Raw genomic sequence first — 17,321 nt, forward strand, 5'->3', positions numbered from 1 at the left:
GCTGACGAACGGGGTTTGTTTCGTAAGCACAGGTTATGGCGCCGCGCTAACAACTCAACGGCGTGGATTTATCCACAATACCAGCGACGTAACAGCAGCAGTGAAGCAGAAAAATAAGTATATGATATATGTATGTATGTATTAATATAATTTTTCCTAAGGGTTTTTTACATATATGTATAGAAAACAGAAAAATTCTTCTTATTAAATGCGGTGCGTTACAATATATATATATACATTTTGGATTTTTTAAACGGCAAAGTAGCGCGTTCTAAATTTAACTACTTCAATTTCCAACAATTTTTTTTCAGTTTTATAAAGTCCAACGTTTTCAGATTTACATCTAAATTTTTTTCCTTTCAAGTTTTCAAAATTCTAAATTAAAAATTCATCAATTTATTTTACAAATTCACATATTTTCAAGCTTCCATTCTTCAAATTTGCAATTCATTTCACAAACCTCTATTTAAAATTTCGGATTTTCCATTTTTCAAATTTTTAATTACTTAAAAAAAAAAATGTTTTATATATACGCCCATTTTCCAACATAATATTAATTTTCACCATATAAGACTGTTGAACTAGATAACCAGTTTGTAACGTGTAAATTTTGGATTTTTTATATATGCGGTTGTTCCGTTAAAAACCAATTAAGATTTTTTTTTTTGATATATGCGGTGGTTCCGTGAAAAAACCAATTAACACTTTTTTGAATAAAGCGGTGCGTTCGTGATTACCACATTTTGAGATTTTTACCAATTCATACTTATAAATTGTTGAGCCCATTTTAAATTCAATTACTTCTTTCAGCTTTCTCATATCAATATTTTTGTTTCAATTAAATCTTCCAGTAAATTTCAAATACTTCGTTAGCGCCTATTCACCTGTAAATCAAAATATTTTTTTTCTTTCTTTTTCCTCAACATTTGAGCTTCAAATATAAATACAGACATTAAAATAAGTATTTCATTAATTTCATAGTTTGAACTGAATTCTTTTTGCTATTCTGATAACTACATATGTACCTTTGAAGGGGTAAGCAAGTGCAAAACACTTCAGATGCAGAATCCGAATCCGACAATTCAGCCTCAAGCTACGAAAGTTTAACTCCATCTTCGGCCGAAGAAGTCACAAACCTGGAAAATAGATTACACTGGTCAACAACATTTTTGTACATGGGTCGTGCGTATATTTTTATACTCAGTTGAGCAGAGCTCACAGAGTATATTAAGTTTGATTGGATAACGGTTGGTTGTATATATATAAAAGAATCGAGATAGATATAGACTTCCATATATTAAAATAATCAGGATCAAAAAAAAATTTGATTGAGCCATGTCCGTCCGTCCGTCCGTCCGTCCGTTAACACGATAACTTGAGTAAATTTTGAGGTATCTTGATGAAATTTAGTATGTAGGTTCCTGAGCACTCATCTCAAATCGCTATTTAAAATGAACGATATCGGAATATAACCACGCCCACTTTTTCGATATCGAAAATTTCGAAAAACCTAAAAAGTGCGATAATTCATTACAAAAGACAGATAAAGCGACGAAACTTGGTAGATGAGTTGAACTTATGACGCAGAATAGAAAATTAGTAAAACTTTGGACAATGGGCGTGGCACCGCCCACTTTTAAAAGAAGGTAATTTAAAACTTTTGCAAGCTGTAATTTGGCAGTCGTTGAAGATATTATGATGAAATTTGGCAGGAACGTTTTTTTAAAGTAAAATTTTAACATAAAATTTAATATCTTTACACTATATCAGTAAATTATGTCAACATTCAACTCCAGTAATGATATTGTGCAACAAAATACAAAAATAAAAGAAAATTTCAAAATGGGCGTGGCTCCGCCCTTTTTCATTTAATTTGTCTAGGATACTTATAACGCCCTAAGTCGAACAAAAATTAACCAAACCTTTTGAAATTTGGTAGGGGCATAGATTTTATGACGTTAACTGTTTTCTGCGAAAATGGGCGCCCAGTTTTTATACACAGTCGTCCGTCTGTCCTTCCGCATGGCCGTTAACACGATAACTTGAGCAAAAATCGACATATCTTTAATGAATTTAGTTCACGTGCTTACTTGAACTCACTTTATCTTGGTATGAAAAATGAACGAAATCCGACTATGACCACGCCCACTTTTTCGATATCGAAAATTACGAAAAATGAAAAAAATGCCATAATTCTATACCAAATACGAAAAAAGGGATGAAACATGGTAAGGTAATTGGATTATTTTATTGACGCGAAATTTAATTTTGAAAAAACTTTACAAAATGGTTGTGACACCTACCATATTAAGTAGAAGAAAATGAAAAAGTTCTGCAGGGCGAAATAAAAAACACTTAAAATCTTGGCAGGTATTACATATATAAATAAATTAGCGGTATCCAACAGATGATGTTCTGGGTCACCCTGGTCAACATTTTGGTCGATATCTGGAAAACGCCTTCACATATACAACTACCACCACTCCCTTTTAAAACTCTCATTAATACCTTTAATTTGATACCCATATCGTACAAACTCATTCCAGAGTCACCCCTGGTCCACCTTTATGGCGATATCTCGAAAAGGCGTCCACCTATATAACTAAGCCCCACGCTCTTTTAAAATACTCATTAACACCTTTCATTTGATACCCATATCGTACATATTCTAAAGTCACCCCTGGTCCACCTTTATGGCGATATCTCGAAAAGGCGAACACCTGTAGAACGAAGGCCCACTCCCTTTTAAAAATACTCATTAACACCTTTCATTTGATACCCATATCGTACAAACAAAGTCTAGAGTCACCCCTGGTCCACCTTTATTGCGATACCTCGAAAAGGCGTCCGTCCATCTATAAAACTAAGGCCCACTCCCTTTTAAAATACTCATTAACTCCTTTCGTTTGATACCTATATTGCACAAACGAATTCTAGAGTCACCCCTGGCCCACCTTTATGGCGATATCTCGGAACGGCGGCCACCTATGGAACTAAGGATTACTCCCTTTTAAAATACTCATTAACACCTTTCTTTTGATACCCATATTATACAAACAAATTTTAGGGTAACCCCTGCTCCTCCTTTATAGCGATATCTCGAAACGGCGTCCACCTATGGAACTAGGGATTACTCCGTTTTAAAATACTCATTAACACCTTTCTTTTGATACCCATATTGTACAAACAAATTCTAGGGTCACCCCTGGTCCACCTTTGTGGCGATATCTCGAAAATGCGACCACCTATACAACAACCACCACTCCATTTTAAAACCCTCATTAATACCTTTAATTTGATACCCATATCGTACAAACCCATTCTAGAGTCACCCCTGGTCCACCTTTATGGTGATATTTCGAAACGGCGTCCACCTATAGAACTAAGACCCACTCCCTTTTAAAATACTCATTAACACCTTTCGTTTGATGCCCATATTGTACAAACAAATTCTAGGGTCACCCCTGGTCCACCTTTATGGCGATATCTCGAAACGACGTCCACCTATGGAACTAAGGATTACTCCCTTTTAAAATACTCATTAACACCTTTCTTTTGATACCCATATTGTACAAACAAATTCTAGGGTCACCCCTGGTCCACCTTTATGGCGATATCTCGAAACGGCGTCCACCTATGGAACTAAGGATTACTCCCTTTTAAAATACTCATTAACACCTTTCATTTGATACCCATATCGTACAAACGCATTCTAGAGTCACCCCTGGTCCACCTTTATGGCGATATCTCGAGAAGGCGACCACCTATACAACAACCACCACTCCCTTTTAAACCCCTCATTAATACCTTTAATTTGATACCCATATCGTACAAACACATTCTATAGTCACCCCTGGTCCACCTTTATGGCGATATTTCGAAACGGCGTCCACCTATAGAACTAAGGCCCACTCCCTTTTAAAATTCTCACTAACACCTTTCGTTTGATGCCCATATTGTACAAGCAAATTCTAGGGCCACCCCTGGTCCACCTTTATGGCGATATCTCGAAACGGCGTCCACCTATGGAACTAAAGATTACTCCCTTTTAAAATACTCATTAACACCTTTCTTTTGAAACCCATATTGTACAAACAAATTCTAGGGTCACCCCTGGTCCACCTTTATGGCGATATCTCGAAACGGCGTCCACCTATGGAACTAAGGAGTACTCCCTTTTAAAATACTCATTAACACCTTTCATTTGATACCCATATCATACAAACGCATTCTAGAGTCACCCCTGGTCCACCTTTATGGCGATATTTCGAAACGGCATCCACCTATAGAACTAAGGCCCACTCCCTTTTAAAATACTCATTAACACCATTCGTTTGATGCCCATATTGTACAAACAAATTCTAGGGTCACCCCTGGTCCACCTTTGTGGCGATATCTCGAAGCGGCGTCCACCTATGGAACTAAGGGTTACTCCCTTTTAAACTACTCATTAACACCTTTCATTTGATACCCATATCGTACAAACGCATTCTAGAGTCAACCCTGATTCACCTTTATGGCTATATCCCTAAATGGCGTCCACCTATAGAACTATGGCTCACTCCCTCATAAAATACTCTTCAATGCCTTTCATTTGATACACATGTCATACAAACACATTCCAGGGTTTCCCTCGGTTCCTTTTCCTACATGGTTATTTCCCCTTATGTTGTCACCATAGCTCTCAACTGAGTATGTAATGTTCGGTTACACCTGAACTTAACCTTCCTTACTTGTTTTTTTATTGCTTTTGTACCCAGAAATAAGAATAAGAACATAAAAAAGTTTTTGTTTTGGTTTTGTTCGAAAAAAACGACAAAAACGAAAAACATGAAAATTCATCAAAATTTGACATAGATTTGATTTATTCTAGTGTAGTAAAAATCAATTTAAGATTTATTCTTATAAATTAAGTTTTAGAATACAGTTTAAATGTTTAAAAATGCTTTTTCGTGCTTTTCCTGCCACATTCGGTAACATTTTCTCCTATTAACGTCCAAATATAGTCCCCCGTCATGCCTTCCGTATACTGGCCTTGGTAGTGTTTCTCAAACTCCATTATATCTTGATGGAATCGCTCCCCGTGTTCTTCTGAATAAGTTCCCATATTATCTTTGAATTTATCCAGATGTGAATGTAACATGTGCATCTTTAGCGACATTCTACATCCGATGGCGGAAAAATTCGTAATCATGCCAGTTATCAGCTCATCATAATTTTCATCCCTATGATTTCCAAGAAAGCCATGAACTACTGCCTTAAAACTGTTCCACGCTAGTTTCTCCTCATTGCTAAGTAGGTCCGGGAAAATATCGCAGTTCATATTTTTTTTATTTGAGGGCCAACAAAGACTACAGCTTTAATTTTCGCCTCTGATAGCTTTGGAAAAAAAGTCTGCAAATACTTGAAAGCTTTATACTAATTTCACACAGACGGCTTATTGAAAAATAAAGGCAATTTTCTACATTAAGATGCTTATTGAGCTCTATCTTCCCTACAAAATTTGAATCTATAATTATTTCATTAGTAGCTAATCGAATGCCTAATGAAGTCAAAAGCACAATGCAACTCTGTTGGCCGCGTTCCGCTTCTTAGTTTTTGGTATGTTCAGTGCTTAAAAATGTCATTTGTCAAAGTAAATGTCATTGTCTGTCAGTTAGCAATGTCATTATATGCGCTATAAAAATTTAATTGAATTTAAAAACCAGAATTTGTTGTTTTCATAATGCAAAATAATAGTGATAGGGAGTAAATAAATATATATACTTTTTATATACACACATGGACATTAAAAATTAAATGAATTTTGTTCCTTTAGCACCAAAACCTAAAAGAAACCGATCGTTTTGGGCTTGAGATGGCGAAGTGGCTATCCTGGATTTGTGGGAAAAGCGTGCTGCTGATCTTCGATCTTCGCGAAAGAATGGCCATATATATAAAGAGATGGCAAACGAGTTGGCAAAGTTAGGCTACAGTTACACCGCTCGAGATATTCAAGTCAAGATCGCAAATTTTACCCAGCGATACCGGTAAGAAAATATCTATGGTAATTCTATACGACAGCATGACACTGCTAATACGCGTCCAAAAATATCAAAGGTGTCAAAAGACGCGTAATAATCTCGACAACAGTAATCCGAAACCAGAAAATAAAAATTTTTTCTCTGTCCGGAGATATTTGCAGTTGAAGTTGGCGATTTTCATGTGGGTGTTGTAATATTGACGTACCCACAAAAAATTGTGAACATAAGTGTTTTGCGCGGATATAGTTTTGGTTTCCAAACCGGTGTTGGACCCACCCAGGGTAATTTTTTATAAGCGCGGCCGAAGGCCGCCAATGCAAAAAGGTGTTCTGGCAAAAAAAAAAATGGGTAATAGTCTAGTTAAGAGTGGTGTCAAAAGATGCGTATTAATCTCGAGAACAATAATCCGATTTTATCTATGTCTGGAGATATTTGCCGTTGAAGTTGGTGATTTTCATGTGGTTGTTGTTGTGTTGGTACCCACAAAAAAAAATTGTGCATAAAGGTGTTCTGCGCAAAAATACTATGGATCCCACCCCCGGTTTCGGAGCGCTCCGGGCCATTTTTCGGTTTTTTGGAAATAACTTTTGACAGAAATAAAATTTTGAATTTCCGCTCTCGGATTCGTGGTCCTGATATTTATACTCAGTTGAACAGAGCTCACAGAGTATATTAAGTTTGATTGGATAACGGTTGGTTGTACATATATAAAGGAATCGAGATAGATATAGACTTCCATATATCAAAATAATCAGGATCGAAAAAAAATTTGATTGAGCCATGTCCGTCCGTCCGTCCGTTAACACGATAACTTGAGTAAATTTTGAGGTATCTTGATGAAATTTGGTATGCAGGTTCCTGAGTACACATCTCATATCGCCATTTAAAATGAACGATATCGGACTATAACCACGCCCACTTTTTCGATATCGAAAATTTCGAAAAACCGAAGAAGTGCGATAATTCATTACAAAAGACAGCTAAAGCGACGAAACTTGGTAGATGAGTTGAACTTATGACGCAGAATAGAAAATTAGTAAAATTTTGGACAATGGGCGTGGCACCGCCCACTTTTAAAAGAAGGTAATTTAAAAGTTTTGCAAGCTGTAATTTGGCAGTCGTTGAAGATATCTTGATGAAATTTGGCAGGAACGTTACTTCTATTACTATATGTACGCCTAATAAAAATTAGCAAAATCGGAGAAGGACCACGCCCACTTTTAAAAAAAAAATTTTTTAAAGTAAAATTTTAACAAAAAATTTAATATCTTTACAGTATATAAGTAAATTATGTCAACATTCAACTCCAGTAATGATATGGTGCAACAAAATACAAAAATAAAAGAAAATTTCAAAATGGGCGTGGCTCCGCCCTTTTTCATTTAATTTGTCTAGGATACTTTTAACGCCATAAGTCGAACAAAAATTAACCAATCCTTTTGAAATTTGGTAGGGGCATAGATTTTATGACACTAACTGTTTTCTGTGAAAATGGGCGAAATCGGTTGATGCCACGCCCAGTTTTTATACACAGGCGTCCGTCTGTCCTTCCGCATGGCCGTTAACACGATAACTTGGGCAAAAATCGACATATCTTTAATGAACTTAGTTCACGTGCTTACTTGAACTCACTTTATCTTGGTATGAAAAATGAACGAAATCCGACTATGACCACGCCCACTTTTTCGATATCGAAAATTACGAAAAATGAAAAAATGCCATAATTCTATACCAAATACGAAAAAAAGCATGAAACATGGTAAGGTAATTGGATTGTTTTATTGACGCGAAATATAACTTTAGAAAAAACTTTATAATATGGTTGTGACACCTACTATATTAAGTAGAAGAAAATGAAAAAGTTCTACAGGGCGAAATAAAAAACCCTTAAAATCTTGGCAGGTATTACATATATAAATAAATTAGCTGTATCCAACAGATGATGTTCTGGGTCACCCTGGTCCACATTTTGGTCGATATCTGGAAAACGCCTTCACACCACTCCCTTTTAAAACTCTCATTAATACCTTTAATTTGATACCCATATCGTACAAACTCATTCTAGAGTCACCCCTGGTCCACCTTTATGGCAATATCTCGAAAAGGCGTCCACCTATAGAACTAAGCCCCACGCCCTTTTAAAATACTCATTAACACCTTTCATTTGATACCCATATCGTAAAAACATATTCTAAAGTCACCCTTGGTCCACCTTTATGGCGATATCTCGAAAAGGCGAACACCTATAGAACGAAGGCCCACTCCCTTTTAAAATATTCATTAACACCTTTCTTTTGATACCCATATTGTACAAACAAATTCTAGGGTCACCTCTGCTCCACCTTTATGGCGATATCTCAAAACGGCGTCCACATATGAAACTAAGGATTACTCCCTTTTAAAATACTCATAAACACCTTTCTTTTGATACCCATATTGTACAAACAAATTCTAGAGATACCCCTGGTCCACCTTTATGGCGATATATCGAAACCGCGTCCACCTATGGAACTAAGGATTACTCCCTTTTAAAATACTCATTAGCACCTTTCATTTGATACCCATATCGTGCAAACGCGTTCTATAGTCACCCCTGGTCCACCTTTATGGCGATATCTCGAAAAGGCGACCACCTATACAACAACCACCACTCCCTTTTAAAACCCTTATTAATACCTTTAATTTGATACCCATATCGTACAAACATATTCTAGAGTCACCCCTGGTCCACCTTTAGGGCGATATTTCGAAACGGCGTCCACCTATAGAACTAAGGCCCACTCCCTTTTAAAATACTCATTAACACCTTTCGTTTGATGCCCATATTGTACAAACAAATTCTAGGGTCACCCCTGGTCCACCTTATGGCGATATCTCGAAACGGCGTCCACCTATGGAACTAAGGATTACTCCCTTTTAAAATACTCATTAACACCTTTTTTTGATACCCATATTGTACAAACAAATTCTAGGGTCACCCCTGGTCCACCTTTGTGGCGATATCTCGAAATGGCGTCCACCTATGGAACTAAGGATTACTCCCTTTTAAAATACTCATTAACACCTTTCATTTGAAACTCATATCGTACAAACGCATTCTAGAGTCAACCCTGATCCACCTTTATGGCTATATCCCTAAATGGCATCCACCTATAGAACTATGGCCCACTCCCTCATAAAATACTCTTTAACGCCTTTCATTTGATACACATTCCAGGGTTTCCCTCGGTACATTTTCCTACATGGTTATTTTCCCTTATGTTGTCACCATAGCTCTCAACTGAGTATGTAATGTTCGTTTACACCCGAACTTAACCTTCCTTACTTGTTTTGGTTGGGTTTTAGCAGTTGTGAGCTAAAGTAACCCCCGGTTTCGGAGGGACCCGCGGGTCATTTTTCGGTTTTTCGTTAATATCTTTTGAGCGAGTTAAAATTATTAATACTGATATCAAGACGCGTCGTTTGACACCTCTCTTGATATTGGACGCGTATTAGCAGTGTCATGCTGTCGTATAAAATTACCATATTTATATATAAATTAAATTAAAAGTGGGACTAAGCAAACATAATTTGTTTTAGCAAAGAAAAAGCGGAAATGGGTCCTTCGGGGGGATCACCGTCAATATGGCCGTTTTATGCCAGAGTGCATCAAATAATTGGTGGCTTTAAGGCCAATCGATTTTGTGAACTTATGTTGGAGAGTATCGATGGTATGTATGTATATGTGTATCGTGTGCCAACCATAACCATTGCTATCCTTTCCGACAGAAACTTTTGACGGCCTCTCGGCATTACTACAAGACCTGGAAGGGTATTGCTATTGATTTGTAATGCGCGCAAACAGATAACAGCCGAGAGGCCGTTGTTGTTGATGTTGTTGTAGCAGTGCTTTGCCCCATCCAAGAGGCGGGACTACTCACAAGTCATCAAAATCCTGTTACAGTATTCAAATCGAAGTTGGGCTAGAGTAACCTACGCCTCCCTGGGGACATTGCTTTCCTCTAGTGAGTTTAGGGTATATGACTATAGGAACGGGGTTCGCCGGATAATTTCTGGCACAGAGGTCCGAAGTTTTTTGGTGGTGGTTTGTTGTTAGTGTTGTAGCAGTGCTTCGCCCCGTCCAATAGGTGTGATCGATCACAAATTGCCATCAATGTCCTCTAACAAGGAAACTTGCTGTTACGACAGGGGTGGACCATAACGAAAGGGGTGTTACAGGCGTTGGTTCCACATTACAATTAAAGAGATGGTTGGTGTCATGTGGGGACACATTACAAGCAGGGCACACAGTTTGTATGTCGGGGTTGATTCTGGATAGGTAAGGTTCAACCTGTTACAGTATCCAGATCGAAGTTGAGCTAGACTGACTCGTGTTTCCTGGGAAGTGTGCGTTCCTCTTCCGCAAGTTTGGGTACTGTTCTTTGAGTACTGAATTCACTGGGCAACTCCTGGCATAAAGGTCCGACGCCTGTTACTTTTTCAATTTTAAACGTTACGTCGTTTTAGGGATAATAATTTTTAGATGGTGTTCTGGGGACATAAGGAGACATCCCGTGGCGGTTCTGAGAGCAGTATTTTGGCAGGCAGTATTTAGGGCAGTCGGTAGCGTAGAGCCATCGATGTGGATGTTTAAAATGGGCGACATTTTGGACGTCCATGTTGTAAATAAGTTCGCAGATAATGTCAGGTTTCGCGAGACGAAAAAACTGGAGAGATCAGGGACTTCCGATGGATATTTTAAAAGGCAGCGGGCCATAGTTCTATAGGTGGTCGCCTTTTCTAGACATCGTTATAAAGGTGGACCAGGGATGACTCTATAATTTGTTTGTACGATATGGGTATCATGAAAGGTGTTAATGAGTATTTTAAAAGGGAGTGGGCCTTAGTTCTACAGGTGGACGGCTTTTCGAGATATCGCCATAAAGGTGGACCAGGGTTGACTGTAGAATGTGTTTGTACGTTATGAGTATCAAATTAAAGGTATTAATAAGCGTTTTAAAAGGGAGTGGTGGTAGTTGTATATGTGGGGGCGTTTTCGAGATATTGACCAAAATGTGGACCAGGGTGACCCAGAACAGCATCTGTCGGGTACCGCTATTTTATTTATATATGTAATACCACGAAGAGTATTCCTGCCAAGACTCCAAGGGCTTTTGATATCGCCCTGCAGAACTTTTTCATTTTCTTCTACTTAATAAAAAAAAAAAAAAAACAGAGAAACAATGTTAATGCACGGCTTATATTGTTATTGTGTTACGAATGTATTAAAAACATGCCATATTTTTATTAAAATTTTTAATTTAAACAGAATCAAGTACCGCATCTTCAGTACCCTCAACACCATCACCACAACTGACATCTACCCCTTCTACACCGCAGCCCTGGTCCAACCCACCGTCGCCACTACCAGGCTCGTCTGCGATCGAACCTAAAAGGAAAAAAAATATTGTCAGTGTTCACACGAAAGTCATGGAGAAATTTGAGGCGGTGTCAGTGGAAATAACTCACTACATGAAAAAAAGTGAAGAAAACGAAAACAAATTCATGAAAATTGAGGAAGAGAAGGCCAACGTATTGAAAGAAATAGCCCAAGACAATAAAGAACTCAAAAACGGCATATTGGCATTTTTAAATAAAAAAAATTGAATATCACATAAAAAAAAATATATGAATATCACATATGTACATTTCTAAATATTAATGTCAGCAACATATAAAAATAATAAATAAAATATGTACGTACTAAAATAATTGCATAGTCCTCGTCTTATTTCTTCAGCAGATGGATCATTGTCGCCAATCACAACATTAAACTGCGGTCTTTCATAACTTCTTCCTACTTCTTGGAACCTCTCCAGCCACAAGTCATTTATTTTATCATTCATTTCATTTAGGAAGTTATGAATGTGGCAGCATGCCCTAATTATAATAGCTGCCTTACCAATTCTATTGTCTAAACCTTTTCCAATTCGACGGAATCGTCCTTTTAGCTGGCCAAAGCCATTTTCAGACACCCTTCTACATTTTGGAAGATTATAATTAAAAAGCTTTTGCGTTTCAGTTAGCGCCATAGAAAAAGAGTACGGCTTCATCAAAGTGGTGGAAAATTGGAACGCAGAGTCTCCAATGATGCATATTGGCATATTTACGCCACCTATTTCCTTTTTACTCGCGGCCAGTAGTTCATTTTCTTCCATTACTTTCTTCATTAAAGAGGCATTATAAATCTGTGAATCATTGCATCGTCCTGGAGAGCCGATGTTCACATATAAAAAACGATATCTAAATTGAAAAATAACATAATTAGCACCAATTCATGGCAAGAACTACAACAGAGTGTACCTACCTGTAATCCACTACAGCTAATAATATAATGGAATACCATCCTTTGTAGTTGTAATAATCGTCTGCATCTTCTGGATTTGGTTTTATTTCGATGTGACACCCATCTAGGTAAAAATGGTTATTCCCGTACATGTGCATAAATACATGTAATTTTCCTTACCTATTGCCCCTAGACATTGTGGAAAACCTAGACGATGAAAGCCACCCACGAGATCAGCTATAATTTCTAGAGTAGGTGGTAATTTTTTAATAAATTGCGCTGACATTGCTTTGTAAACTTCCTCACAGAACTCCCATAAAATTTTGCATACCGTCGATATTCCAACTCCGAAAAGTTCTGATACCACTCTGTATTCTCCAACTGATCCCAGAGTAAATAAAGCAATAGCAACCCGTTTCGAAAGTGGTATCGCAAGTCGTCAATTTGTGTCCGACTTCTGTAAATTTTTTAGGAAGCTGCAGAGGGTTTCAAAGCTGGTACGATGCATGCGGAAGTGTGTCTTAAAAAAATCGTCGTCGTTGCAGTCACAAGTTACTTCCCAGAAAGATGATGGCCGTCCCTATAATAAAAAGAACTACCTATAACCGGACAGTGTGTTATAAACTATAAATTGACTTACCAATTTCCAGAGGGATCGCCGAGAGGCTTTCGTTGCCATTAACCCGTAAAGGTACATCTGCTGTCGTCTCAGATGCTGCAAAATTAAAAAATTCTTCTCCTTTCGTTTTCTTTGAAAAGCAACGGCGTTGTCGTAACTTGCTTGCATCGATTGCAAAGCTTGCATACTTGCAGTATATGCAACGAATATTTCTTTTAAATAATTATTTTCCTGCATTGTACGTTTATTTTTCTAAACCAATTCAATATTATTGTTATTAACAATTTAAATCTGCGATCTTATTATTGTTATTTTTATTTTGACATTTCATGTGTCATACTAATCGAGCAGATACCTCTGTGTGAAAGCAAAAAATTTACGATTTCATTAGAAGGTGAAATGAGATCATTAAGTTTCTGTGTGAAAACAGTATTAGACTCAATATTAAGAGCCTTCACAAATTGTTTAATAAGGCCCAATTTAATATGCAATGGCGGCATCAATATATTTTTAGGATCGACAATTTCTTCATGTTTAATATTAAATCTTCCCACTCCATACTCAGTACGTTCAGGCCAAAGTTTTTGGCGATAGTGGGCGGCATCATTTCTGCTATCCCATAGGCAAAGATAACAGGAGTGTTTGGTATATCCACCTTCCATTCCAGTAAAAACAAGTAAGGAAGGTTAAGTTCGGGTGTAACCGAACATTACATACTCAGTTGAGAGCTATGGTGACAACATAAGGGAAAATAACCATGTAGGAAAATGAACCGAGGGAAACCCTGGAATGTGTATCAAATGAAAGGTGTTAAAGAGTATTTTATGAGGGAGTGGGCCATAGTTCTATAGGTGGATGCCATTTAGGGATATAGCCATAAAGGTGGATCAGGGTTGACTCTAGAATGCGTTTGTACGATATGGGTTTCAAATGAAAGGTGTTAATGAGTATTTTAAAAGGGAGTAATCCTTAGTTCCATAGGTGGGCGCCATTTCGAGATATCGCCACAAAGGTGGAACAGGGGTGACCCTAGAATTTGTTTGTATAATATGGGTATCAAAAAAAAGGTGTTAATGAGTATTTTAAAAGGGAGTAATCCTTAGTTCCATAGGTGGACGCCGTTTCGAGATATCGCCATAAGGTGGACCAGGGGTGACCCTAGAATTTGTTTGTACAATATGGGCATCAAACGAAAGGTGTTAATGAGTATTTTAAAAGGGAGTGGGCCTTAGTTCTATAGGTGGACGCCGTTTCGAAATATCGCCCTAAAGGTGGACCAGGGGTAACTCTAGAATATGTTTGTACGATATGGGTATCAAATTAAAGGTATTAATAAGGGTTTTAAAAGGGAGTGGTGGTTGTTGTATAGGTGGTCGCCTTTTCGAGATATCGCCATAAAGGTGGACCAGGGGTGACTATAGAACGCGTTTGCACGATATGGGTATCAAATGAAAGGTGCTAATGAGTATTTTAAAAGGGAGTAATCCTTAGTTCCATAGGTGGACGCGGTTTCGATATATCGCCATAAAGGTGGACCAGGGGTAACCCTAGAATTTGTTTGTACAATATGGGTATCAAAAGAAAGGTGTTTATGAGTATTTTAAAAGGGAGTAATCCTTAGTTCCATATGTGGACGCCGTTTTGAGATATCGCCATAAAGGTGGAGCAGAGGTGACCCTAGAATTTGTTTGTACAATATGGGTATCAAAAGAAAGGTGTTAATGAATATTTTAAAAGGGAGTGGGCCTTCGTTCTATAGGTGTTCGCCTTTTCGAGATATCGCCATAAAGGTGGACCAAGGGTGACTTTAGAATATGTTTTTACGATATGGGTATCAAATGAAAGGTGTTAATGAGTATTTTAAAAGGGCGTGGGGCTTAGTTCTATAGGTGGACGCCTTTTCGAGATATCGCCATAAAGGTGGACCAGGGGTGACTCTAGAATGAGTTTGTACGATATGGGTATCAAATTAAAGGTATTAATGAGAGTTTTAAAAGGGAGTGGTGTGAAGGCGTTTTCCAGATATCGACCAAAATGTGGACCAGGGTGACCCAGAACATCATCTGTTGGATACAGCTAATTTATTTATATATGTAATACCTGCCAAGATTTTAAGGCTTTTTTATTTCGCCCTGTAGAACTTTTTCATTTTCTTCTACTTAATATGGTAGGTGTCACAACCATTTTATAAAGTTTTTTCTAAAGTTATATTTCGCGTCAATAAAACAATCCAATTACCTTACCATGTTTCATGCTTTTTTTCGTATTTGGTATAGAATTATGGAATTTTTTCATTTTTCGTAATTTTCGATATCGAAAAAGTGGGCGTGGTCATAGTCGGATTTCGTTCATTTTTCATACCAAGATAAAGTGAGTTCAAGTAAGCACGTGAACTAAGTTCATTAAAGATATGTCGATTTTTGCCCAAGTTATCGTGTTAACGGCCATGCGGAAGGACAGACGGACGCCTGTGTATAAAAACTGGGCGTGGCATAAACCGATTTCGCCCATTTTCACAGAAAACAGTTAATGTCATAAAATCTATGCCCCTACCAAATTTCAAAAGGATTGGTTAATTTTTGTTCGACTTATGGCGTTAAAAGTATCCTAGACAAATTAAATGAAAAAGGGCGGAGCCACGCCCATTTTGAAATTTTCTTTTATTTTTGTATTTTGTTGCACCATATCATTACTGGAGTTGAATGTTGACATAATTTACTTATATACTGTAAAGATATTAAATTTTTTGTTAAAATTTTACTTTAAAAAAATTTTTTTTTAAAAGTGGGCGTGGTCCTTCTCCGATTTTGCTAATTTTTATTAGGCGTACATATAGTAATAGAAGTAACGTTCCTGCCAAATTTCATCAAGATATCTTCAACGACTGCCAAATTACAGCTTGCAAAACTTTTAAATTACCTTCTTTTAAAAGAGGGCGGTGCCACGCCCATTGTCAAAAATTTTACTAATTTTCTATTCTGCGTCATAAGTTCAACTCATCTACCAAGTTTCGTTGCTTTAGCTGTCTTTTGTAATGAATTATCGCACTTTTTCGGTTTTTCGAAATTTTCGATATCGAAAAAGTGGGCGTGGTTATAGTCCGATATCGTTCATTTTAAATAGCGATCTGAGATGTGTACTCAGGAACCTGCATACCAAATTTCATCAAGATACCTCAAAATTTACTCAAGTTATCGCGTTAACGGACGGACGGACGGACGGACGGACGGACGGACATGGCTCAATCAAATTTTTTTTCGATCCTGATTATTTTGATATATGGAAGTCTATATCTATCTCGATTCCTTTATATATGTATAACCAACCGGTTTCCAATCAAACTTAATATACTCTGTGAGCTCTGCTCAACTGAGTATAAAAACAAACCATCTTGAAGTCTCCAATAACTTCCCACTTGTATTCCGTATATTTGATTGCAGTTAATAGCATTTTAATACTGTCATAATTTTCTTTGTGATGTATGGAATGTGCCAGTGGAATAGATGGAAATTCATTTGTATTACAAGGAATACCAATTGCTTCAAATAAACCTTCCACGTCATAGCAAAAACAGAGTCCATCTTCCATACTGTAGAAACAAGAAAATTCTTCATGACGCTTTGTTTGCCGAGATATTCGAACATCAGAAGTAAGTAAATTTCGTTGTTTAAGCCGCGATGCTAATAACTCTGCTTTGTCTTTTGATAGATTTAAGTATCTTATTAAGTCATTGAGATCTTCAGAGTTGATGAGATGTGGTATTCCTGGTTCAAATTGAGGAACAAATCCGGAACGTACGGATGCAGATGAACTCGGTGTTTGAAAGCTGCCTTGAGGGAATAGTTGCTTTTCCAACACAGGTAGATCAGGTACAGGATTTTGTTCAAAATGTGGTACTGGAGCGGATGTGGATGGTAATTCCGGATATATTGTTTTCCTTAAACGTTTCCCAATCAGTGTCATGATTACTCGGTTCCCTCCAAATCCTCGGCACTGCGAAATTCATAGCTCTTTTCTCACCCTGGTACCAAACTATAATAAAAAGTAAAGCATTTCATAACAATTTCAGTTATTATGGAATTATATATATGTAGATATATGTATATGTATATATATGAAACAGTTAGTATAATAAAAAAGAAAAAATAAACTTACGCTCCAGAATGCTTCTGCAAGAGTTACATGAAACATGTGGAGCCCATTTTTTGTCCTGGTTTTTAACAGGTAGACCGAAGTAGGCTAGGTAGGTCTCGCAAATCCTTGTGTTTTTAGTTAAATGAAACTTTTTGTGTCTTCTTTTAATACATTCGCCACATATATAGCAAAACGAATAAGCCGCTCGTTTACAACTTCT

At 37.3% G+C, this 17,321-nt stretch overlaps 2 protein-coding genes across 18 annotated transcripts in view; both read left to right on the forward strand.

The window, feature by feature from the left end:
- The window catches only part of rho-5 (rhomboid-5), a 1,371,034-nt gene that overhangs the window by 613,179 nt on the left and 740,534 nt on the right, over positions 1-17,321 (forward strand). The window lies entirely within an intron of this gene.
- Positions 5,874-11,728, forward strand: LOC137234630 (uncharacterized). The gene is made up of 3 exons (XM_067758091.1): positions 5,874-6,029; positions 9,603-9,733; positions 11,332-11,728. Exons 1-3 carry the CDS (start codon positions 5,944-5,946, stop codon positions 11,667-11,669), a joined length of 555 nt encoding a protein of 184 aa, XP_067614192.1. The 5' UTR covers positions 5,874-5,943; the 3' UTR covers positions 11,670-11,728.

This window comes from Eurosta solidaginis, chromosome X (genome assembly GCF_040869045.1).
Source record: "Eurosta solidaginis isolate ZX-2024a chromosome X, ASM4086904v1, whole genome shotgun sequence".
In the NCBI taxonomy this organism is placed as follows: domain Eukaryota; kingdom Metazoa; phylum Arthropoda; class Insecta; order Diptera; family Tephritidae; genus Eurosta; species Eurosta solidaginis.